The sequence below is a fragment of the Scleropages formosus genome, chromosome 12 (genome assembly GCF_900964775.1).
Source record: "Scleropages formosus chromosome 12, fSclFor1.1, whole genome shotgun sequence".
Lineage (NCBI taxonomy): Eukaryota > Metazoa > Chordata > Actinopteri > Osteoglossiformes > Osteoglossidae > Scleropages > Scleropages formosus.
Genome location: NC_041817.1, coordinates 27,127,837 through 27,153,799, shown reverse-complemented (window position 1 = coordinate 27,153,799; position 25,963 = coordinate 27,127,837). Strand labels below are relative to the sequence as shown.

At 47.0% G+C, this 25,963-nt stretch overlaps 1 protein-coding gene and 1 non-coding gene across 3 annotated transcripts; both read left to right on the top strand.

Moving 5' to 3' along the window:
* The first annotated feature begins 535 nt into the window (after window positions 1–535).
* Window positions 536–669, top strand: LOC114912074 (U8 small nucleolar RNA). Its single transcript, XR_003798064.1, has one exon. It is a non-coding gene; the product is annotated as a U8 small nucleolar RNA (small nucleolar RNA).
* A 2,530-nt stretch (window positions 670–3,199) lies between these two features.
* aox6 (aldehyde oxidase 6) lies at window positions 3,200–25,963 on the top strand. Of its 2 annotated transcripts, none has more exons than XM_018746394.2 (35): window positions 3,200–3,527; window positions 3,672–3,729; window positions 4,499–4,595; window positions 5,058–5,166; window positions 5,783–5,909; window positions 5,997–6,058; window positions 6,424–6,483; window positions 7,453–7,533; window positions 8,041–8,185; window positions 9,728–9,820; window positions 9,944–10,095; window positions 10,206–10,299; window positions 11,121–11,230; window positions 12,151–12,335; window positions 14,079–14,241; window positions 14,588–14,677; window positions 14,760–14,929; window positions 16,185–16,311; window positions 17,484–17,606; window positions 17,705–17,801; window positions 17,937–18,061; window positions 18,197–18,330; window positions 18,570–18,657; window positions 21,014–21,100; window positions 21,260–21,451; window positions 21,546–21,773; window positions 22,144–22,239; window positions 22,324–22,452; window positions 22,605–22,679; window positions 23,027–23,079; window positions 23,307–23,421; window positions 24,116–24,181; window positions 24,316–24,504; window positions 25,277–25,444; window positions 25,695–25,963. In XM_018746394.2, exons 1-35 carry the CDS (start codon window positions 3,459–3,461, stop codon window positions 25,743–25,745), a joined length of 4,008 nt encoding a protein of 1,335 aa, XP_018601910.2. In that variant the 5' UTR covers window positions 3,200–3,458; the 3' UTR covers window positions 25,746–25,963. The 2 variants fall into 2 exon arrangements, with proteins under 2 accessions (XP_018601910.2, XP_018601901.2); XM_018746385.2 differs by having other exon boundaries at window positions 11,118–11,230.

Below are 25,963 nucleotides of genomic sequence, written 5' to 3'. Positions count from 1 at the left end.
CACACACACACAGACACACCATTACCTGGCGCATGGGAATTTCTCTGCTAACTGGGGCGTCAGCAGCACAGGAGAGTCAACAAAGTCACAAAGTTCCTGGTGAAGTGCGACTGTGGCTCTTTGATCACAGCCCCCCCTCCCCGCCGCCATTCCTTTCCACCGTTTCCATGGCAACCAAGTACAAACTGCAAACTTGCTCTGACTTTGGCACGCAGCTTGATCCCAAGGAGAGGAGTGGGGGTGGGGGGCAGGAGAACAGGGGATTTATCGGTAAATGCTGATGATAAACAAAACCGAGACAACTACACTGTGACACCAATCACACACATATTAAAATATAAAAAATTAATAATTGTCTCCGACTTGCACTTCTCCTCAGTATTAGGGTATCAGTGTATCACACACACAACGTCTATAACCGCTTGTCCTAAGCGGGGTCGAGGTGAACCGCAGTCTGACCCTTTGACACAGGGTGCAGGGCCAGAGGGAGCAGGGACACACCCAGGATGGGACGCCAGTCCATCACAAGGCACCCCAAGCAGGAGGTGTATCCTTACCTGTTACTTCAGTAATGAAGTACTATAAAATGATGAATGGAGCGAAATGAGCTGGTGATTAACCGCTCCCAGTTTAATAGGATTTGCAACACCTATTAAACTCCGTTCTGATTATCACAAGGCACCCCAAGCAGGACTCGAACCCCAGACCCCCTACACAGGAGGCTCTGGTCAAACCCACTGCACCCCTGTTAGTGTATCAAAATATGTATATTTATCAGTGCATCAGAATATCAGTATGGTAGTGTGTCATGGTTTCCTGTTTGACTGGAGCGCCATCTGGTGTTTAGATGTTTAACTACAGTTCTCCTGTATAAAGTTTAATTTATTAATTTATCTAACAATTTTCAACAAAAAAACTTACAATTTTGCACTTTGGCTCAATCTTACAAAATTATTACTATTATTTTTAACCTGACAATTTTGTCAAAGGCAACTGAAAGTTTGAGTTTTTTACACTAAGCTACTTACACTGATTAATCCATTTATATAGCAGTGTAATTTTTGCTGCATCACTTCAGGGTCAGTACCTTGATCAAGGGTACTACAGCAGGAGGTGGGATTCGAACCCGCTGCCTCTGAATTTGACAGCTCTCATGACAATGCTGCACGTTGCCCCTGTTGACCCTTACTGTTGTATCATGGTATAAAGAGTATTTAATTTCTCCTGGAGAGCTCAGTACTGTGTGGTGGTGACCCGGGTTCGAGCGTTTGCAGGATTGCGTTCCCTTAGGTGGGTGAGAGGTTTAGGATCCTCTTTCAGAAAAAAAAAAAAACTGAAAGCGCTCAACACATCAGTTCAGGATTAAATTAGCGCTGAAGGGCTTGTGGGTTCATTTCCTCAAAGTAAATCACTGCACTTTACCGTGACTTCACCATGTTTATAATTAACTCTCCCTATAATTTGAGCAGAGAGTTAATGATTAATTCAAGGGTAAAAGACGTTGCGACTGAGAGCACATTGATTCCTGCTGCCACCAAACCCGTTCCTCACAGCTAGATCAGTACACGATCGCAGCTGGTCGACCGCACAGACGGGCACTTCCAACCAAGGCCTGTGCGACCGCTGGAACCTCAGTCTGAAGGTAAAGAGGGTAAGCAGCACTGACTGACCCCATGGCTTCTAACAGTCTGGCGGCCCCTCCCAACTGGGCCTTCCAGTCTTTTCCGGAAACTTTCAGCCCTGTAGTTCTTCCAATGGGCCTAAGGTGGCGCCCATGAGCCAAGTCAGGGTTCCAATCCAACAAAAGGGGTCTGAGATTTTAGGAAATCATGAGAAAGAAAAGCTCTGTTTGTCTACTGTACTTGTTGCCCAACATGCCTTGTATCACACTTTGCACAGTTAACACAGTTTACACGCCTTGCGTTCGATGGACACTCTTAACGTGTCTCTCTGAGGGCCTCGTTGTGTGGCAGCATTTCATGGACGTTTAATGTCTGCAGAGATGGACTTCCAGGAATGTAGGAACTGAACTGCCTCAAGATTATCTTGCAAGAATACACACACACACACAGATATGTACATGCATATATCAATGCATAAATGGATGCATGGACAAATACACATATATGCATACTTTCATACACACACGGCAGCAATTTTTATCTTTAGTCCTTTCTGTACTTCCTCTTGTAGTTCTTCCAGTGGTTCCTCCTCAAACTCCTCTTCTGTTTCCTCTCATAGATCTTCCTACAGATCCTCCTGAAGTTCTTCCTCTAGTTCCTTCTATGCCAGCTCCTCCTGTGGTTCCTCCTATAGATCTTGCAGTTTCTTCTATAGACCCTCCTCAAGTTTCTCTTCTAGTTCCTCCTCTAGTTACTCCTTGAGTTAATCCTGTGTTTCCAGCTGAAGTTCCTCCCGCAGCTTCTTCTGCAGTTCCACCTTTAGTCCTTCCAGTGGTTCCTCCTCTGTATCCTTCTGTTGTTCATCCTTTCAGTCCTTCTTCCGGTTTCTCTCGAAGTGCCTCCTGGAGTTCCTCCGAGATCCTCCCGTCCTTCTTCCCAAAGCAGCTTTCAGCCTCCAGGTGTCCCGACAAACAGTCACGCTCTTGTTACCTAACATGCTCTTTACACACCAGACATCATGTCTGCAGAGAACCGGTTACACGTTAATTCATTATTGGTTTAAAAAGAGCAAATTGATACAGTGCAAACAGTGTAAAACCACAGATTCCCGTTTGTTGTAAAACGCTCACGTTTGATCCAATATGTGAAATGAAGCAAATACAGCGAAAACAGTGGAAAAAACAAGTAATCATCAGTACACACAGTACTGCACACCTAATACGTTCTGAAAACAATTACATGAACATTTATGTTACAGTTTTTAGCTCCTACTACTGAGACGGACATACATGATGATGCACCTGTAGAAATTTAATTATGAGAAAAAAAAAACTACAAGTATCAGCAATGTCACTTTTTTATTACGGTGGAACTGCAGAAAGAAATTACAGAAGGAGAAATTTCAGTAGAACCTACAGGAAGAACCCCTGGAAGATCTACAACAAGAAAAATTGAAGGGACTTCAGCAGGAGCCACTGCCAGTGGAACAGTGGAAGGACTAAAGGTGGAACTGCAGGAGGAGCGTCAGCGGGAAACACTGGATTAACTCCAGGAGTAACTAGCCTAGGGGAGGAACTGAGAGAAACTTGAGCCTCGGAGGGTCTACAGAAGAAACCGCAGGATCTAGAGAGGAGGAACTTCAGGAGGAACCTCGGGAGGATCCATACATAGGCTCTGCGGGAAGAAACGAGAGGAACGAACGGGGTTCTAGAGAAGAAACTACAGCGGGAACTGGAGGAGGAGCTTCAGGAGGATCTAGAGAAGTGGAGGAACGCAGAAGGACAGAAGGAACCTCAGGAGGATCTCAGAAAGGAAGTAGAAGAAGAAAAAGGACAGATGGCTGGGTCAGAGGAACCTGCTGTTGCTGCGTGCAGCAGCCTCGTCTTCTACGTGAACGGCAGGAAGGTGAGGAAGGAAAGTTCTCGCCACGAACGAACGCGGAGCTTCTGGAGGCGCTTTTTCAAAACTGGTGGTGGTGGTGGTGTGTGTGAGTGAGTGAGTATTAATCGAGGAAGAGATTAAATTTAAGCGCGTTTTGCTGCAAATCAGGTTGTGGAGAAGAATGTGGATCCAGAAACGACGCTTCTCTCCTACCTCCGTGCTAAAAGTATCCTTTACTCTGTTTTTACTCTGTTTTAGTTAGTCACTAGACTAGTGTGTGGTGAACGTGTGTCCTTTCCGCTCCACTTTCTTAAATTTCAGTCAGTGTATCTTTCTCACCCCCCCCCCCCAGTTTTATTGTTTTATTGTAATCTATTCTCTTGTGTCCTTTTCATACAGGTTTATTATTTAATTTAATTTACTGTCTCCTCTCTCCGTATGGAGACCCGTCACACATGTAACGAAACGCAAATATTAAGCACTTGTATTTCTTTCTAATATACTGTTCCGAGTTTTAACGTACTTTAAAACAAAAAAAAAAAAGGGAAAAAAAAAATCAAAGTATCTCCACCTGGCGGGAGCGCGCAGGAGTGCGTGCACGTGCTCCACTCCGCTTTACCGCGTTGCATGTGAGAGTTTTACCTTATTGTTTTAAACCCTTTCCTTTCTTAAGGTTTTCTTCTTGTTATTATTCACTATTAACATAATTTGGGACCTCGGATTATTAAAGCACTGTTGTGTATAATCATAGAGCTCTATTACTGCTGTCTGGATATTATTAATAATGATAATGATGATAAAAGCACTAGTTAGTATGAATGTTTTCGGTAATGAATTTTGTTCCTTTCACTCGTCACTCCATCACTTGAGGCCCAGCCTGCATTTGAGATGTTTCCACCTGCTTTTCCACCCATGGTTGCTGCCTCAGGCCTGCTGTGCCCTGTCAGTGACCTTTGACCCCTGACCCCAGTTTCCTTAACCCTCGGTCCCACCAGTGCGGCTCACCGGGACCAAGTACAGCTGCGGGGGCGGAGGATGCGGAGCCTGCACCGTGATGGTGTCCCGCTACAACCCGCGGGAGAAGACCATCTCGTATCCTACGCGCACACGCACGCGAACCCACACAGGCGTGACAGCGGTGGGCGCTCGGGTCCCCTCACCGTGACTCTTTTATGGTCGATGCCCCAACTTTGTCGTTTGTGACAAACTGTCTTTCGTCCAGGTTTCGCAAGAATGTCCGAGGACGATAAAACAAACGGCGATTCCAATAAAACCCGGGCGCGAATCGGTTGTCCTGGTGTCCAGGTTCTGCGTGGTGCGTCCGCTGCGTCCCCTGTGTATCCGGTGTGTCCGCGATGCGTCTGCGGTGTGTCTGCGGTGCGCCGGGATCCGTGTCCAAGTACGACGCCCTTTGTGAGCGCAACTCCCCGTTCCCGTGCGACGCCTTGAGCGAGAAAGACGTGCGCGACCCGTTCCCGCGCCGTGAGCCCCGTTAGTCCTCTGCGCCGTGTCCGCTGCTCTCGCTCCTCCGGCCTCATTTCCTTCACTCTGCAGCCACTTCTCGGCCAACGCGTGCCTGCTGCCCGTGTGCCAACTGCACCTGGCTGCGGTCACCACCACGGAGGGCATCGGAAGCACCGAGACCAGGATCCACCCCGTCCAGGTAAACGGGGCTCCGTGGGGGGGGGCTGAGCTGGGGTTCGAACTCGTAACTGCCTGAGCGCGGCCAAAATGAGAGCAGCAGTAACGCTCTCCACAAATGATTTTGGCGCAGTCTGTTAATCGAGCAAAGGAAAAAAAAAAAAAAAAATCGTCCATTCCAAGAAAATCATATCTAAAAAAAAAAATGATCTTTTACTAAAAGCAATTTCTCATGAGATTCTTATGATGGAAAACAGTCATTAACTGAATAATTATTCTTCGTTAATTATTTCATTCATGAATTTGTTTTTAAATAAATCTAATGCTGTTGTGTCCTGGTGGGGTCATTTCAACAAATTCATAAAGAAAGGAGATTGTCGTGGGTGTGACTCCTCACTCAGCGCGGAGGGCAGGAAGGCGAGGAAATCAGTGTTCGTTATGGACATTAGCTCACATCCCCCTCCAGAAGCGTGTGTGTGTGTGTGTGTGAGAGTGAGTGAGTGAGTGAGAGAGAGCAACCCCCAGCTGGGATTAATAATGTTCCGTCCTGTCCTAAGGGCAACTGGGATGATGTGACTTTGTCAGTGTCCACCAGGGCGGCGCTCTTTTCAGCTCTTTTTGTCTCCCTGTCATTGCAGGAACGCATAGCAAAGGCCAATGGGTCCCAGTGTGGCTTCTGCACCCCAGGGATGGTGATGTCCTTGTACGCCCTCCTGAGGAACCAGCCGCAGCCCAGCCTGGAGGACATCGTGGAGGCCCTAGGCGGTACCGTTTACCGAGCCCAGCACCCTTCCTCCGCCACCCAGTCATGAGTTACAGTCTCACCTTATTTAGCTGCTGCTTGTTTTTCAGGAAACTTGTGTCGATGCACTGGGTACCGTCCCATCGTCGACGGCTGCAAGACGTTCTGCGGGGTGAGGATGTCTGTCATGAGGCATTTAGAATCACTGCTGGTCGATAACGCTGCTCACCAACATTTTCGGAATGTGTGTGCGTGCGTGCGTGCGTGCGTGTGTGTGAGAGAACTGTGCTCTTGGGGGTAACAGCAAGAGAAGTTTACCGTGTGTTTTGTGGGGCAGCTGCTGCCTTTGGATCAGAAGGTTGCAGGTTCGAATCCCACCTCCAGCTCTAGTACCCTTGAGCAAGGTGCTTACCCTGAATTGCTCCAGTAAAATTGCCCAGCTGGGTGAAAGCATCCAATAAACGGGTAAATATGGGTGACAGGTCATGGGAGACTAATGTGGTTGTGATGTCACAGGTGAGTAACTCCTCCCTACAGGCGTCCAGCTGCTGCCAACTCAACGGCCAGGAGGAGAGCTCCGTCAACGGGGAGGTGAATGTGAGTGCGAACGATCCAAGTCCCCCCTGGGCTCCGGGTTCGAGGGTGTGAGGCGGCATTTGTGCCATTGTTGTCCTCTTTGAACGGCGACATCTTGCTCCTCACGACTCGTCTCCAACTCCACCGATGAATATCGTGGAGCTCGAGAGTTTTTGTGCACTCTTTTCATAAATGATCTTTTACCAAAACACTCCATTATATTATTATGATTTACTTGTAATTGTTATTCACCGTGTGATATTCATTTCTCTTTTACTGAATTTTCTCTTTGTATGAGGGTCAAAGTTGTGAAGTATCACACTTCACACTTTCTGACTGACCCTCACCTACAGCTTGTGTGAATTTTCTCGTCTTTGGTGCCGTTATGTCTATGATGTCGTTCAGTGGAAACTTCTAGAAAGAAACCACCTGTGTTACTGGGAGATTCTACCCAGTGGAAGGAGATTTTGGATGGTCTGTATTATGGGGACAGTTAGAGCTCTGGGGGAGTGTAAAAAGACGATGAAGGGACGTGCGTGCGTGCGTGTGTGTGTGTGACAGGTGAGATTCGGCAGAAGTGTAATAAACCACTGGGGGTGCGGTGGCGCAGTGGGTTGGACCACAGTCCTGCTCTCCGGTGGGTCTGGGGTTCGAGTCCCGCTTGGGGTGCCTTGCGATGGACTGGCATTCTGTCCTGGGTGTGTCCCCTCCCCCTCCAGCCTTACGCCCTGTGTTGCCGGGTAGGCTCTGGTTCCCCGTGACCCCGTAAGGGACAAGCGGTTCTGAAAACGAGTGTGTGTGTGTGTGTGTGTGTGTGTGTAATAAACCATTTTAACTCTGTGTCTCATTATTGAGACTCCAAAGATCCCGGAGATCAATTCCAACACAAGCAAAGAATTAGACTCAAAGGTTCAAGGGGTGGAGATGCTGTTTACCCCCCCCCCCAACGTGACCGCACTAAAACTGTATATTCCTATACTTTTCTGTTAGGGGGTTCCTGAGCTGTTCCATGAGGGGGATCTCCTTCCTCAGGACCCGACCCAAGAGCTGATCTTCCCTCCAGAGCTCATGGTGAGACTTGAGCACCACCCTCCTTTTGAAGGGACCGGTGCGCGGATCTTGACCGTCGAGGACCGTGAAGGACCGCAAAGGACCGTAGCAGTGCCATATGTCTGAGGGGAGCAGAATTCTCTGTTGTTTCAGCCCGATTTTCAGAAGGCGACATTAGGGTTGGCTTTTGACCTCTTTGTTTGTGAATATCGTATTTATCGAAGATTATACACTGATTTTTTTTAAAAAAAAAAAAACACACACACATCTTGATTAATGTCGTTATGCTGGAACACAGGAAAAATATCTTTAGCTTTGCATTTCAAACGTGACGTTTCACGTTTTTCACGTTTCGGGTCACGTTCTCCGAATCTTCCGAAATACCATATTTTTGTTGTCTAAAGCAGTAGTCCTTGGGTATGAAATCCTACCGCGGTGCGGAGCGGCCCTGTTCTGCGGGTCTTGAACTCGGCGGTGGGTCACGGACCCGGCGCTGGCAGCCTCTGAACGCGTCCCTGTTCTGCTCAGCTCATGGCAGAATCCCAGAGGCCGCTCACCCAGACCTTCTGCGGGGAACGGATTACCTGGGTGTCCCCGGTGACCCTGCGGGAGCTCGTCGAGCTGAAGGCGAAGCACCCGAAAGCGCCGCTCGTCCTGGGGAACACCGGCGTTGGTGAGGCTCTTTCGCGGTGACACCTTTATCTCTCAAAAACCCTGCGATCGCACCGCGCAAATCGAGGTAATGTACCGTGTTGCTTCCTGGCATCGTCGGCTCGGGCCGTTGGACTCGCAGCCAGAGAAAACCGCGATGATGGACTCTGATATTTAACATTTATCTTGTTGTACAAGACTATGATGTTTTGTATCTTTCCATGTTCCAACTTCGGTCAGAAACAAAACGGTACCGTTCGTCCCATCAGGTGACCCGCAGTCTGGTGCTTCACGGTATTATTTCTAAACGCTTCTTCCGGAATTTTGAATAAAAAATTTGAAAAAATTCAACACAAATGGTTAAAAACGCCACGGCTTCAGTATCTGAAGTGATTTGTTCGTGGAAAATTTCCAGTAAGAATAAATTCTTTGGATTTGTTACAGATGCGTTTTATCAATTTTATTTAATTTCTATGCAAATGTCTGTTTCGTCAAACTGTCACATTGTACTTTGTTACAACGTTTAATTAATGCATAACAAATTATTTAAAAAAGTGGTATGTGATACACTGCAACAGTCAGTCACATGTCTGGACCCCCCAACAGTCCAGTGATATGAGGACAAGCTGTAAATACAGATGTGCAGATAAAAAAAAAAAAATAATAATAATAATAATAATAATAATAATTTGAGATCTGCCATTTATGAGCTTCAGTGGCAACCTGGCACTTTCCAGTCCTGGAGTGCTGAGTACCGCGGTCCGGCACTACGGTACACTGGAGTTTTACTTCACCTGCGCCGTTTCACCTGTCGATTCCACAGCTCAAATTATACTATAAGCATGGCTCTCCGTGTCTCATAATAAAGGAATAAATACATTATTTGGTAACTGCCACAGGTGCGGTTTTTACGCAGCTTCTCTTTGGTTCTTTTGAGAACTTTTCGGGGGAGAAAGTGTCCAATTCAGATTAAACGATTAACCTATTTAAGATATAGGCTGCTTACCAGCTGCGGGGATAAGAATGACTAAGTACTCGGAGATTAATGGGAATAATGAAGTGTATTATTCACGTCTGCTGGAAAAGCGGTGAAAACTGAAGTGCCGGGCATGAAATTGGTTTAACGCAAAAAAGGAAGTTATGGCAGTTCCTCGTTCGCTTGAGCGTGATTTGGATTTTGGGGCGAATCCGACGGTCCGGTCGGCACACGCAGGTGGCCTGATGGAGGAAACTGCAATAAACACCACCAGGACTGGGGTTTCACACCTGCTGGAGGGGTGCTCTGGTTTCCTCCCACAGTCCAAAGACATGCTGTTCAGGTTCCCCCATAGTGTGTGAGTGAGAGAGAGTGTGTGTGTGTTCCACTGATGTATGGATGAGTGAGCCAGTGTAAGTAGTGTATCTAGCAGTGTAAGTTACCCTGGTGAATAAGGTGTGTGGGCTGATAACACTACATAGAGTTCATTGGAAGTCGCTTTGGAGAAAAGTGTTTGATAAATAAATAAATGTAACATAACAGATGTAATGTCCACATTTTGCTCTCAATGCTGCTGCTGCTGACAAGGTCTGGAGATGAAATTCAAAGGCATCCTGCATCCTGTGATCATCTCTCCGACCCGCGTCCCAGAGCTCTACGAGGTGAACAAGACACCAGACGGTAGGTCGTCGTCGTTTCCCGTCCCCTCAGCTTCCCTTCAAGGGTTGCGACTGTCCGCCGCCTTTCCGTAGGGATGTTTCTTGACTGCCGTTCAGGCACGAGAACTTGGGCTCTGTACCGCAGGAGTGTGGGTGGGCGCGGCCTGCTCCCTCACATCACTCAAGACCTTGGTGGAGAAGCTGGTGCGGGAGCTCCACGAGGATCAGGTGGAGACGTTCTCGGCCCTCCTCCAGCAGCTGCGCAGCCTCGGGGGCCAGCAGATCCGCAACGTGGCCGTGAGTCCAACTTGCCCCGCCCCCCCAAACCCCGGAACGTTTCCTTCCTAAGTCTCTGAATCCTTTGGGGTCGTGGAGTTCGGTCCTGAGCGGCGGTGCCTGTGTTCCAGTCCCTGGGCGGTAACATCGCGAGCGCCGCTCCGAACTCGGACCTGAACCCCGTTCTTGCTGCCGGAAGGTGCATCCTCAGCGTCATCTCTAAGGGTGAGCAGGGCGACACACGTTCTTAACCTCAACAAACAGTATTTAACTTCACGCACACTTCACAGGGATCTTCTCACATGTCCACGATGGGTTCTGTAGAGGTGAAGCGTTTTTCTGTTTTTTCCTCTTCAGTTTTGTGTGTCACGCTAACGTTCACCACCGATGGTGATCCCAGTGAATGGTTTAGTCCTGTCTCGACTGCACTCTTTACAGCTTCGGCCCAATAATGGGGACAGCTGGTAGCGTAGTGGTTACAGCTACTGTCTTTGGACCTCAAGGTTGCTGGTTCGATCCCCACTTCCGTCTGTAGTGCCGTTGAGCAGTGTACTTATCCTGAATTGCTCCAGTTAAATTACCCTGCTGTCTAAATGGGTAAATAATTGTAACCTCAACATTATAAGTTGCTTTGAAGAAAAGTGCATCAGTTAAATTTGTGGGTTTGTTCCCCACTCAGTCTGTGTGGAGTTTGCATGTTCATAGTCGTTTGTCATTTCGACGCTTACACTGGGCACTGAAATGCTTGTGACGGGGCTCATGTAGGTGTGAACGGACATGACGAGGGTGCTCTGGTTTCCTCCCACACTCAAAAGACATGCTGTTCAGGTTCCCCATAGTGTGTGAGTAACACAGGGAGCGTGTGTTTCACTGATGTATGGATGAGTGAGCCAGTGTAAGTAGTGTATCTAGCAGTGTATGTTACCCTGGTAAATAAGGTGTGTGGGCTGATAACACTACATAGAGTTCATTGGAAGTTGCTTTGGAGAAAAGCGTCTAATAGATAAATAAAGGTAAATGTTAATATCCTCCTGTCCATCCAGCAGGAGGAAGAAGGGAAATTGCTGTAAATGAAGATTTCTTCGTCGGCTTTGGGAAAACAGCCCTTAAACAAGACGAAATCATTCTGTCCGTTTTCATTCCGGTGTCCAAAAGGGTGAGAGAATCGTCTCCGAGTTGTTTTTACTTCCCGCCTATAGGATGTACTAATAATTCTGTTTTCCACCACACGGTGTTCAGTATCAAGTCCCTGGGAATTTTTCCTCTCTAAAGGCTGAGAGAAGCAAGTTAGGATTTTTAACGTGAGCAGAGCTGCACCGTGACGGATGGGACCCCATACTCTGTCTGTCTCTGCCGCAGTGCATTAGGTCTAATCTGGCAGAGAGGCATTGTGGGTAGTGACTGATTAACTCCAACATCCAGTGTAAGGCACGCGGCTCATCAGTCGGGAGGTGAAAACTGACTTTTGACACTTAAGGTGGAAATGATTGCTCTGATACGATCGCCTCTCCCGGTGCTGCTCACGTAATCACGAGGTCCACGTGGGGTTTCGTTCACGTGCGATTCGTGTCCAAAGGGCGTCAAAGCAAACACTAAGTGTTGCATTCTGGGAGAAGGGGAGCGCGGTGGCGCAATGGGTTGGACCGGGTCCTGCTCTCCGGTGGGTCTAGGGTTCGAGTCCCGTTTGGGGTGCCTTGCGGCGGACTGGCGTCCCGTCCTGGGTGTGTCCCCTCCCCCTCCGGCCTTACGCCCTGTGTTGCCGGGTAGGCTCCGGTTCCCCGTGACCCTGTATGGGACAAGTGGTTCAGATAGTGTGTGTGTGTGTGTGTGTGTGTGTGTGTGTGTGTGTGTTGCATTCTGGGATTCGGAGGCAGAAAAACCGATGACTACGAGCTCGGAGTTTGGCCTACCGGAGCAATAAAATTCTCAAACTACACCAAAGTTGTTTTCGTTAATTATGAGCGATAAGGAAATGCGGCGAGCTTGGAAGCGCGAAGGTGGCGTCGCCCATCGACGCGAGGGACGATCGGCTCTCGGTGACGGTTCGCCCTTCTCTGCGGGCCTGGTCTCGCTCAGGGGGAGTTCGTGCGGGCTTTCCGGCAAGCTCCGCGCAAGGCCAACGCCCTGGCCACCGTCACCTCGGGGATGCGGGTCCGGTTCGCGCAGGGCACCGATGCGGTCGAGGATCTCGCCATCTTCTACGGAGGAGTGGGGCCCTGCACCGTGGGAGCCACCAAAACCTGCCGGGAGGTCATCGGCAGGTACGGCGGGAGCGAGCGGGGCCGTCTTCCGAGTGCCTGCTTCTGTCTCCGTCTGTCTGTCCGTCCGTCTCCGTTTCTGCTTTTTTGTCTCTTTGTCCGTTTCGCTTGTTTTTAACGGATTTACAGCGGCCGCAGCCCAGGGTCACGGCAACGTAAAACGAAAACGACACTCGGAGAAGTTGCGGACACGTCGACGTGTATAAAACGGACAAAAGGTGGTAACGTTTCCGAGGTGCGATCGGAGACCCGTGTCCGTGAGGTCCGCGGTCCAAAAAGGTGTTCGGAGTTCACGAGTTCTCATGCGCATCCATTTTATTTTATTTTTCTATCAGAAAATTAATAATTTGTCATCCGTATACTGGTTTTTGAAGGATCTAGACCACGACAAAATAATTTTTCCGTTTCCATACTTTACTGAGACTGGTAGCGTAGTGGTTACAGTCACATCCTTTGGACCCAAAGGTTGCGGGTTCGATTCCCCCCCAAGGCTGTAGTACATTTGAGCAAGGTACTTACCTTGAATTGCTTCCGTGAAATTACCCAGCTGTCTAAATGGGTAAATAACTGTAAATACCTTAATATTTTAAGTCGCTTTGGAGAAAAGCATCAGCTAAATGAATAAATGTAATTTTATGTAAATGAAAGTAATGTGTCTACTGTTAGGAAGCTACAGGGAGATTAATGTGTTGTCCAGCATTTCATCTCGTGGAATCCGAACCCATCATCGTGAGTCACATGAGCAGTTTTGTAACAAACGCTGTCCTTTACGGTTGGCTGAACGTTTATGTTTGCTTATTTAGATGATTTTCTACACATGTGCTGCAGTTTCCATCTGATACCCTTTGTGTGAAATGTGATATAATGTGCCTTTGACGCGTTTCAGATTACATGCTGATATGGCCGTCCAGCCAAATCGGGAACATATCGTTAATTTAATAAGATTTTTTTCTATGAAATTGTGTCACACAGGGGAATCAAATTCTAGTGGAGCAGCTTTAAACAGGCTGAGTTTCATATTTGTTTGTTTGTTGTCTTGTTATTTCTCCACCTCTGACTTGCTTCATGGCGCATCTTATGAGAGGTCCAAAAGTCGGTTCTGCAGTTCTCAGTTTTGACCCCAGTGTGGTAGAATGAGCTCCCTCAGTCCTTCAGAGCTGCTGAATCCCTCCCAGCATTCAAGGGTCTTAAACCCATCTCTTTCAAACCCACTTCCCTCCTGGCTGCTCCAAAAACTTACATTGAATAATCTGCCACAGTCACCTGTCTCTTTCCTATCATCATTTCTATAAGCCACTATTCATGTACTCATGCTCCTCTGTCCCTCAGAGCTGCTGAATCCCAGCCACATTCCAGAAGGGTCTTGAACCCATCTCTTCGAGAGTCACTTCTGTCAGCTCTATAAATGACCCCAACACCATCTGCCATGTTTATCTATGCATTTGCTATTTGAATGTCACTTCTGTAAGGGCAACTGGAGAGATGTGAACCAGCGACATGTTGGTTTCATACAGACAAGCTGTGCGTCAATAATCATGTGTCTGGGTCTAAAGTGTCGTCTGTTGCTGATGCACTTTTGTTTACGCTGAACCCTTTTTTCCCTCACTTTGGAGAAAAGTGTCTGAATGAATTTGAAATGAAAATGTAAATGTTGTATTTACTAAATAAGCCATTTTGCACAGAGGGTTCAGGCAGCGAATCTGAGAAAGCAGGTCAGTAAACCCCTCGCCCTCCCTCCCTGTTGAGACGCTGGAATGAGGAGACCCTGAACGAGGCCTATCGGCTCCTCCTGGACGAGATCTCCCTCCCGCCCTCAGCCCCCGGCGGGAAGGTGGAGTTCCGCAGGTCCCTGACCCTCAGCTTCCTGTTCAAGTTCAACCTGCAGATGCTGCAGAAGCTCAACGAGATGGTAGGTCTGAGCACCACCTGTGTATGAACTTCTGCCAGATATGAATGTGCAAAATAATTTTTACACAAGCAGAGAGCTTTCTCTTCTAACCGCAGGGACAGCTGGTAGTGTAGTGGTTAGAGCTGCTCTCTTTGGACCCAAAGGTTGCAGGTTTGAATCCCGCCTCCCGCTGTAATACCCTGAATTGCTCCAGTAAAATTACCCAGCTGTACAAATGGGTAAATAATTGTAAGCAACTTAACACTGTAAGTTGCTTTGGAGAAAATCTTGAACTCAGTGAACAGCTGTAAATGTTTTATTAATTAGAGTCAAAGTCACTTTCCTACAGTTTAGCTCGCTGTTACAGAGCATCATCCCGGAGGACCTACCTGGGGAGGTGGCGAGTGCCGTTCGAGGTCTGCCGAAGGAGCTGCAGCCCAGCTTCCAGGAGTTCCAGGTCTGAGCCTTCGTGGAGATGGCAGGTACGGCCGGATTGTTCGGACAAGAGGCGTTTGACGTTTGGGACGTGTCGTTCCCAGGAGGTGTCCCAGGGTCAGCGTGGTGACGACCTCGTGGGGCGGCCGGTCATGCACCGCTCGGCCCTGAGCCAGGCGACGGGGGAGGCCGTGTACTGCGATGACATCGCCGGGTCCCAGGGGGAACTCTTCCTCGCTTTGGTGACGAGCACGAGGGCTCACGCTAAGCTCATGTTAGTACTCTAGAGTGGTGGAGAAAAGTTTCAGTACCAGGAACGAAGAGCTGGGTTGGATCCACAGCCGTCCTCTGCTTGCTGCTCCCAGTGCACCGACGTTGCAGTGATCTGTTTTGACAAACTGACCCTTATTTATTGTGCAGTCCGCAACCGCTTACCTTAGTTTGTCTCGGTGACGCAGGTTTTTGGCTCAAAAATAAGTAAACTGGAAATCCGTTCATAATTTGTATCGTTCGTGACTCCAGTCTCACGTTGACTGCAACGTCGCAGTCAGTAAAACCCTATTTATTTGGTTCTGTAAAATCCCGATACAGCTATAAGAAATAAAATTTTGCAATACTTTTAACTTTGAGCTTTATTAAAATTAAAACTGATTTAAATGATTGCAAATAGAAATACGTTGTCTCCGCAAGGTCCTGTTCGGTGCCGATCGTTGACAGATCCGACAAACAAATGCGACTACAAACGTGCGGCGTCCTTCATCTTGGTATCGATCGTCGACTCTCGGGAAAAACACGGCCTTTAAACTCTCTGGAAGTGAGTTAAATTAATGTGGCCCCTCACTCCTATTTGGTTTGGGTGCTCTTTACTGCCCCCTATCTGCTGGGAGGGTAAACACAGGTTGCACAGGTTCAATGTTCTGTAGACAAATCTTTGAAAATAGAAGATGAAGAAATGCACTTAACAGGAAAAATGTCTGTATTTTCATAAATCTGCCATTACTAATATGAATAGTGAGTGTTCCTGAAAACATTATACTGTGATTTTAATGACCTTCTGTTGCTTGAGCTCATTCAGGCCCGTCGTCCCCAGACTGACATTCTTTCTCATTCTTACATCCTGCTCCTACGTAGAGTGAAGAGAGTTAAGACGGTTCAGACAGAGGTTCGTTCTGTTGTAGGACAGCGCCGATGTTTCCGCTTAATTCGGACCACATGACTGCCAATTAGCAGCACTCGGGGAGCGCCGTTCACCCATCCTGTCACATGGTGCCAAGGAGCCGCAGCTCATTCTGTACATGATGCCGTTACCAAAGAGCATCACTTTGTGTGGGAATAACACTCAGGGTAGAACATATTTTCATTGTGCAGACCCAACAGTGTAAACCCCCCTCCCCGGGCAGCTAAATGAATAAATCATAATATGTGCAGCACTTGACCCCTTGGAGTTTAACGAAACGGTAACGTTGGGAAATTGTCGACTAAGGCTGGAAATCTAAATAAAAACTCTGTTCTTCCCTTCCCCCTTACAGAAAAATAGACGACGGCGAAGCGCTCAAGCTCCCCGGAGTTGTGGATGCGGTAACTGCCAAGGACATCCCGGGCAAGAAGTTCCGGACCTTCACTGGCATCGACGAGGAGCTGCTGGCTGAGAACGAGGTACCGCGCTGCCAAAAACATCCCCGTCCCAAGCTGTCCAGATCACGTGTCCCCCTCATTCCTTCCCGCACTCCCCTTTACTTCCTGGCAACCGCACTGGTGGTCTTTCCAAAAAAAGAAAAAAAAAAAACGGACACCGTTACAGTGTCTCCTGCAGCTGAAAGTCGTCCTCTGTGTTCCACACACACATCTGCACAAGTTGTTCTTACGAGTTCGGCATTTTAAGTCCCTTATTCCTATCTGGCTAAAGGGACTAAATTTACATTTGTTTATTTATCAGACACTTTTCTCCAAAGGGACTTCCAATGAAGTCTACATAGTGTTATCAGCCCACGCACCTTATTCACCGTGGTGACTTACACTGCTAGATACACTACTTACACTGGGTCACTCAACCATACATCAGTGGAACACACTCTCCCTGTCACTCAACCTGAACAGTATGTCTTTGGAGTGTGGGAGGAAACAGGAGCACCCGAGGGAAACCCATGCAAACTCCAGACAGTCTGAGCGGGGATTGAACTCATGTCCTCTTGCACCACCCAGATGCTGTGAGACAGTAGTGCTACTCGCTGTGCCGCCGTGCCACCCCTGAATAAAGGATCGGTCTGCCTAAATTATTAGTATTTGTTAAATTAGCTGATACCTCTGTTTAAGGTGACTTACTGTGTTATGTAAGTTAAATACAGTTATTTACCCATTTGTTCAGCTGAGTGATCTTTACTGTATCAATTCAGGTTAAGTACCTTGATCAAGGGTACTACAGCTGGTGGGGGATTTGAACCCAGGACCTCTAAGAGTAAGGTGCAGCTGTAACCACAAGCCAGTGAAATTAAAGCTTAAATTAATTTATATTTCTTCTAACATTTTTAATGTTTTTAAGCCTCCTGAGAATTTACATTGATCTCTTCAGTCTGAAGTTTTTCTTTGTCGTTCTCAACTGCTTCTCAGTCATTAAACTTTACCGAAAAGTGGGACCTTTCCTGCTTCCTTTGATTTTTGCATATTTCAGCTCAGTTCCTTTTATTTTATTTTTATAAATAAAGCCTGTTTCATGTCTATCTGGAAAGTTACCGTGCCTTGTTTTTTGCAGTTCTTTAGTGTTTCCTGTGGTTCACTGATTGTTTTCTGTACTTTCGCTGAGTGTGTGGCTTCCTGCCTCTACCCTCCAGGTGACCTGTGTGGGTCAGATGGTCGGCGCGGTCGTCGCGGACACCAGGCAGCACGCCAAGCAAGGTGCGGCGGCGGTGAAGGTGGTCTACGAAGACCTGCCGGACCGCGTGTTGACCATTGAGGTCCGACAGTCGGAACGTCCGCTTCATTTTTACGACACTCCTTAAGTGTGTATTAAGAGTTGGAAACAGGCTGCGTTCTTGTTCTTCTAACATCACAGGAAGCCATTGAGAAAAAGTCCTTCTTCAAGCCACAGAGGGAGATCGAGAGGGGCAACGTGACAGAGGGCTTTCGGAAGGCCGATCAGATGCTGGAAGGTCTCAATGTGGAAGAAAACACCTACTAGTCCTTTTACAGAAGAATTTAAACTTCTGTATTCAGTATTTGTGGCAAATTCTTATGCATAGTGATGCAGCTGAGTTGTAGGTTGACCCGTTTTCTGCACTTTTCAGGGGAGATCCGCATTGGGGGACAGGAGCACTTCTACATGGAAACGCAGAGCATGCTGGTGGTCCCATCAGGAGAAGAGAAAGAGCTCAAAGTGTACCTGTCCTGTCAGCACCCGACGTACGCCCAGGTATCGCACCGGGTCCATCTATCCCATATTGCTCCTTCCTGCTTTTGCCTTGTGAATTTTTCATGACTTTTCCGTGATATTAATGAGCAGGAGAGAAAGATGGGTTTCAGGGTTGCGTGTCGCACGTTGCCACAGGAGTCCATTGCGGAGACGCTGGGGATCCCGTCCAACCGGGTGTCCTGCCACGTGAAAAGGATGGGTGGAGCTTTTGGAGGGAAAGTCACAAAAACCTCCATCCTTGCATCCATCACTGCTTTGGCTGCATGGAAGTGAGTGATAGACCTAGACACGCAGACTGAAAACCGAGACTGAACACACATGTACAGTGCTGTTTGTGTGTGTGTGAGTGAGAGTATCCTTCGGCAAGGTACTGTACCTTGTTATTCCAGTAAAAGTTACCCAGCTGTATAAATGGGTAGACATTTGTAAGTAGCTTTACACCATAAGTCACTTTGGAGAAAAGCATCAACTAAATGAATAAATGTAAATGTATATTTGCCTCTTGCAGGACGGGACAGGCTGTGCGGTGTGTGCTGGAGCGGGGGGATGACATGCTCATAACAGGGGCTCGCCATCCCGTCCTGGCCAACTACAAGGTATGGCTTTGCTCCGCGGGAGGTTGATGTGCTCACAGCACCACCTACAGTGAAAATGCATCTTAGGCGTGTAGGAAGTAGTGTAAATCCTGTTGTCATGAAGCATCCAACCTTTTAGATGGAGTCTCAAGAGGGACCTTGCCGTTGTACCCTGAGTGCAGCACATAACCTGTCAAGCCCAAACGGTGGTGTCCAAAGAGTTCTGTTGTCCTCCTTACTGCATTTGCTCTCAGTGTCTGTGAGGAATTTTCAGTTCAATTTATTTTTACAGCACTATTCTCACTCAGTGACACAAGTGCTTTAACACAGGCATAAGGCAAGAAAAACAAACGCATCAGATAAGAAACAAAGAAGACAGTTGACTAATGACTACCATAATGTAGTACTTTTATAGAGCTATAAGTATGCCTGCTGGCCATGGAGGAAAGTAACAGAAACTCCCAAATGAAAATCGAGGGAGAAAAAACCTCTGAGGGTCCGAGGGCCAGTGGTTGCCCCCCCACCTCACCTCTCCTGGGCATTCTAGATGAAGTAACAATTCTAAGCCAGTGTACGAGTCATAATGATATTGTTGCTGTATGGTAGCTTGAATTCGCAGTTCAGCATGGTACATGTTGTCCATCATGGCAGTTGGTCGTCATCTTCAGTCAGGATGGGATTCGTCTGTCACCACCGGCTGGCTGCATCAGGTCTTATGTGGGGAGACAATGCTCCACAAGAAGACATTGTTAGTAATTTGTAACTTAAACAAGTAAATTTAATTTGCATTGGTGTAGAGGTGGGAAAAACAAACACAGCCGAGTGGAATTACATTTCGAGGTGGAATGCCTGAGTAAGCATGTAAGTCTTTAGTCTGGATCTGAAGACGGAGACAGACGGGACATTTCTGAGAGTGAGTGGTAGAGTATTGCATAGTTTAGGTGCTCTATAACTAAAGGTAAACCCTCCTACTGAGGTCTTATTGATCACCGGTACTTTAAGGTAACCTGCATCCAATGAACGAACATATCGTCCTGAGATATAAGAATCAATAATATCTCAAATGTAAGCCGGAGCGATGCCATGTACTGCCTTATAGGTCAAAAGAAGGATTTTATAATCAACTCTAAATGCCAATGTAACGATTTAAGTACTGGTGTTATATGGTCGTACTTTCTAGTTCTAGTGACAATTCTCGCAGCAGTATTTTGTACCAACTGTAGCTTGGATACAGTCTGGTATGGACAACCCGATAATAAAGCATTACAATAGTCCAGCCTGCTTGAAACAAAAGCATGAACCAATTTCTCAGCATCCCGTCTACGTAGGGATCGCCGTAATTTAACTAAGTTTCTTAACTGAAGGAAGCACAACTTAGTCAAAGCATTTACATGACATACAAATGACAGCTTTCCATCCAGCAGGACACCCAAATCCTTGACACAATCTATACACTTTAAGCTAAAAGCATTTGTTGTAAAGATTGACATGATTATGTCGAGAGTTTTGGCATCACCACCCACCACAAGTACCTCTGTTTTACTGGCGCGCGCGCACACACACACACACACACACACACACACACACACTCTTTCTGAACCGCTTGTCCCATACGGGGTCGCAGGGAACCGGAGCCTACCCGGTAACACAGGGCGTATGGCCAGAAGGGGAGGGGACACACCCAGGACGGGACGCCGGTCCGCCGCAAGGCACCCCAAGCGGGACTCGAACCCCAGACCCACCGGAGAGCAGGACCCGGTCCAACCCACTGCGCCCCCCCGTTTTACTGGCACTTAGAGATAAAAAATTTTTACTCATCCATAATTTTATACTGGTAAAACAATTGACTAAAGACACCTCATGTGATCGATCATCAGGCTTAAACGATACATATGGCCGTGTGTCATCGGTATACGAATGGAAATTCCCATTGTTTGCGAATAATGTCACCTAGTGGTAACACAGAGCCCTGTGGCACACCATACCGAACCGTAGTTGAGATGGAGGGGGTGCAGTCATCAGATTTCAGTACAAATTGTTCACGGTTAGCTAAATACAAGTCAAACCACTTCAGAACGGTACCTCTTAGTCCAACCAGGTTTTCAAGTCTGCTCAGTAGGATACCATGGTCTACAGTATCAAATGCAGCACTCAAGTCTAGTAACATAAGAATAGAGATCTGACCAGAATCATAAGAGATGAGAATATAATTAACAGCACATGTGGGTGCCATTTCAGTGCTGTGATCAGTGTGGAAACCAGACTGAAATTTTTCAAATATATTGTGATGATTGAGATATTTTACAATTTGGGAAGCTACGATCTTTTCTTTTTCATAAAAACACCTGGTAATCCACTCCTCTTCACATGTCTTCAGGTGGGCTTCATGAACGATGGAAGGATTATTGCAGCAGATATTCAGTATTTTACGAATGCAGGGAACACTGGAGATGAGTCTATCTTGGTGAGTGTCTTTGCAAAAATATTTACTCTAGATGTTTCCTTGGTGTGTAATTTGATACTTATTTCCATGACTTCTGAAACATCAGGATTTATTACTTAAATTACCATGAATATGGCCCCAAAGACCCTGGAAACCATTTGTTCACTTGTTCTCCTCCAGGTGATTGAGAAGATCCTCCTTCACATAGACAATGCTTACAGTGTGCCTAACCTGCGAGGTCGAGCCACAGCCTGCAAGACCAACCTTCCTTCCAACACAGCCTTCCGGGGCTTTGGAGTGCCCCAGAGCATGCTGGTTGTGGAGAGCGTGATCAACGATGTGGCCATGAAGCTAGGCTGCACTGCCGAGGAGGTAGGAGGGATGAGAACTACTAGTTTCTGGAGCTGGAGATGGTCTGCATGGAGAGCGGGCTTGGAGAGAATCTGTCGTGTCACCACCCTTGCAGATCCGAGAGAAGAACATGTACAAGGGGCCATCCATCACCCACTACAAGTTGCAGTTTGACCCAGAGAACCTGCTTCGCTGCTGGGACGAGTGTTTACAGAAGGCAGACTACCACAGCCGCCGCACTACCATTGCCCAGTTCAACCAGAGCAACCGCTTCAAAAAGAGAGGCATCGCTGTCATTCCCATCAAATACGGCATCGCCTTCGCCGAGTGCTTCCTCAACCAGGTGAGTAGCCAAACAAATCTCATCTTCATCCTGTCATTATTCGTGGGAGTGATTATCACGCAAGCCTGACACTGTTGAGTGTTCGAAGCGTGAGGAAGCCTGGTCGTAGAGTGTGGTGTCATCCTGATTCCATTTCTACCCAAATCGTTGTTCACATCATTGGATCAGTTATTGAGATAAGTGCAGGTGAGCACATGCTCCAAGTGCTGTGTATCACAGCTTGAGGAGAAAATGTTTCTCACAACAGTGTTTTCCACCCAAGGAAAATGAGTTATGAGTAAATCGGAATCTAGGTATGTGCTCTGTACATGTACTACCGGCAAACGTTCACTACAATATTACATGTACTTCTTGTGTTCCTTGTGTAAAGGCTGCTGCTCTGGTCCACATCTACAAGGACGGGTCGGTTTTGGTGAGTCACGGCGGAGCGGAAATGGGCCAAGGCATTCATACGAAGATGCAGCAGGTAGCGTCGCTTTTTAATCGTATAACCGAGTTGAACTCAGATGGCCACAATTCCCACATTTGCTCTCTCCTTACTTGTGGTTAGGTGGCCAGTCGGGAGCTGCGAATTCCGGTGTCCTTGATCCACATCTCGGAGACCAGCACGAACGTCGTCCCAAACACGTGTCCGTCAGCGGCCTCCTTTGGCACAGATGCCAATGGGATGGCAGTCAAGGTTTAAAGAGGCGACCCTTGTTTGTGTAGGGTGGGAGGCTGAAGGCTGGGCCATGCTGATTCAGTAGCAACGATGGTGACGGATACAGAGGGCTTCAAGGCTATCCAAAAGATGACCAGTGTTGACCCCTGTGGATTTCTCTGTTGTTTCAGATGGCCTGTGAGACGCTGCTCCAAAGACTTGAACCAGTTATTAGGGAGGACCCCAAAGGCACCTGGCAGAGCTGGGTAAGGTTACCAGAGGACCTCGGTCATGGAACAATTTTGAGACCTTGTCCTCCTCCTGCTTCTTTTTGCTCTGTCTGTATCATGTTTCTTGGACAGTTGGCAGCAACAGTGAAAATCCCTAGGTCTCAGTCCTGCAGGTCAAAGTTACTGCTCAGGTTTGCATATAAATAAAATATCTTTTACATCCAAGTACTGGGTGAAGAGCAGAGGTGGAATAAAAAGCAGAATACCTTGGGCTTCATGAGCTGTGATCTTCCAAAGCACTGAAGATCATGTAGGGATTATTAAAGATTCTGCCTTGTGAAACGATTCTTAATGCGTTTGCCCTTTATTCTCATCAATTGCAGATCAAAGCTGCTTTCTTCAAGAAGATCGGTCTTTCTGCAACTGGATATTACAGGTGATGCATGTGAAGAGACTTCATTTTTGTTAAGCTCAAATTGAAGGGACAAAAACCACATTTTAAGGTAGCTTTCCAAAAAACTCATAGCAACAGCAGCTCGCCTCAAAAATGAGGATATGTGATTTCACAGAAGGAAATTTTTTTGCAGAAAAGCCTGTGGATTTTGAACATTAAGGATAAAAGAATCGAAACTTGAGTTGGCCTAACGTGGTGTCGCTGTGCAGGGGTCCTGACACATACATGGACTGGAAGAAACAGGAGGGTCAACCATACGCCTATTTCACCTATGGCACTTGTTGTAGTGAGGTGGAGGTGGACTGTCTCACGGGTGACTATCAGGTAACTTGTTTTTCTAAGGACCTAAATGCGGTAAATAAAACAGCAGTTCTCAGAACTTTGTTCAGGGCACTCATGCCTGGGTCATGGAGGCTTTAGATCATGGTCTTGCCTCTTTTTTTCTGTGAGTTGTTCCCTTCAGCTGTGGGGGGGGTGGGAGGAGAGGACAACTGCCCCTGGTGGATAAGTTCAAGTATCTTGAGCTCTTATTCATGAGCTTTGGAGGAAGGGAGCAGCAGATGGAAGGGTGGATTGGTGCAGCATCTGTAGGCCTGTGAGCTCTGTACCAATCTGGTGGTAAAGCAGGAGTTGAGTTTCTGGACTTAAGCTCTTGCTTTACCTCTACGTCCCCATCCTCATTTACAGTCATGGGTGACTGAGAAGAATGACATTATGAATACATCAGCCAAATTTGGGTTTTTCTGTAAGATAGCTGGGCTCCCTCTCCATGACAGGGTGAGAAGCTCTACAGTCTGGGAGACCTTCAGAGTAGAGCTGGGCATATTTTAAGAACTCTAACCACGTCCCCCAGAGTTACAAAAGGGACATCCTACTAGGAGAACCTGTGGCAGACCAGTACTCACTAAAGAGAATCTCTCAGCTGGCCTGGGAATATCTCTCATGATGGCTGTAGGTGGGTGAGGACCTACCTGATTTGTGTGTTGATTGATGGTCTTTATGCATAATGTCCCTTCAGACTCTGAGGACAGACATTGTCATGGACATTGGAAGAAGCATTAACCCTTCAATTGACATTGGCCAGGTAAGACTTTAACCACTTTAATTCTATCCATAGTTTTGAGTATGGTCATTTTCGTTGTTTCATTATTAATGTGGAATAGAAGATCTGAGCTCCAGGAAGGTTGTTCATGCTAATAGTAGGGTTGGGTCTTTCAGATTGAGGGGGCATTCATGCAGGGACTTGGCCTTTATACCATGGAGGAGCGCAAGTTCTCACCCTCTGGGATGCTCTACCCCCGGGGACCCGCACAGTACAAGATCCCTGCCGTGTGCGACATGCCCTTGAAGTTCAATGTCTACCTGCTGGCTGGATCCAGCAATCTACATGCAATCTACTCCTCCAAGGTGAGGGCAGACAGTAGGGAGTCATTTTGTAATATCGAGAAGGCACAAAGCATTTGCTAAACAACCAAAATGCAACCATGAACAGTCATAGATTAGAGAGGTTTGTATTAAGGAACTTGACCTGACCCTGCTAATGTTATAACCCCAAGTTAATAACTGTAATTATATCCTGGATTCAATTATTTTAATGCTTGACTCCTGGTTCTTTGGAGACACTATGATGAAATGTGGAGATCTTTATTCATGCTCCCAGGTGTTCCCCTTCCTGACATTACATTTATAGTCTGAATCATCAAGTCCCAAAATCAATCAGTCACATTTCTTATGTTGTTTTGCTGCTGGGGGACTTCACCTCACTAAGATATATACCCAGCCTTCTTTCACAACCCTGTTATGTATTTTAAAGAAATCTTACCCTTCCTGACTCCCAGCTTCTGGAATATCCCAAAGAAACACTAACATAGAACAGTACAATAAAATACCCACAAAGAATATTAAAAGTTGTCACAAAAAGAAAACAAAATAATGATCTATTGTTGTGGAATGTAAAAGAACTAAAGCAAGACTAATTAAAGGTTTAAGATGTTACTTAACCTCCCTAACAATTTTATTAAGATTATCGTCCTACGCGTCCTGAGGGATCGTTCTTTGTCCAAACCGCTACAGTGAATCATCTAAAAATACTAAACAGTGAATGAATTGAACAGAAGTTTGGGCTATGCCTGTTGTTCTCCTGTCCAAATAACCGTTTTACATGTGCCTTTACCTGCAGGGTATCGGTGAACCTGTTCTGTTCCTAGGGAGTTCAGTCTTCTTTGCCATTAAAGATGCGGTGGCAGCCGCACGGAAGGACGTGGGTCTCGGCGGCCCCTTCAAGTTGGACAGCCCTGCTTGCCCAGAGGAGACCTGCCTGGCCTGTGCCTCCTGCTTTGTGCAGATGGTAGGGGAATTTCATGTTGTTGTTGATGCTTTTTGAGGGTGGGAATTATTTTTATTCACATTTATGTGTTGCGTGCTGGTGAAAACCTATGATGGGCTGCTGTTATGTCCAGGGTGCACTCTCCCTAACACCCTCTGCTTCTGTGATAATCCCCGGACCACCAGGACCCTGCCCTGGCACAACAGTTAATGATGGATGGCTGGATAGACTTTACAGTATCAGGTTATGCTGCTTTTCTTTACCATTCTAGGTTCCAGTCCCCAAACCTGGATCCTTCCAGCCATGGGCCATTGATGTGTGACAGCCAAGGCCAAGTTTGTTTCGCATGTTCGTAACACGTTGATCCTCCACGGTTTTCTAGAATTAACAATTTACAGAAGCTCAAGTATTAAACATTAATCACCTTACTTTATGTTCATCAAATAAAACTGAACCTGTTATCCAGGATTTACCTAGATTAAAGGAATTACAAAGTACCCTTAACCCTGCTTATTGCTAAAAATATAAATTGGTCAGTGT

Bases quoted from the DNA above. Each gene is read 5' to 3' on its own strand.
- aox6 (XM_018746385.2), top strand. From the start codon at position 3,459: ATGGCTGGGTCAGAGGAACCTGCTGTTGCTGCGTGCAGCAGCCTCGTC. The intron at 3,528-3,671 runs GTGAGGAAGGAA...GCTGCAAATCAG, and splicing joins TCTACGTGAACGGCAGGAAG to GTTGTGGAGAAGAATGTGGA. The intron at 14,678-14,759 runs GTCTGAGCCTTC...TGTCGTTCCCAG, and splicing joins CCAGCTTCCAGGAGTTCCAG to GAGGTGTCCCAGGGTCAGCG.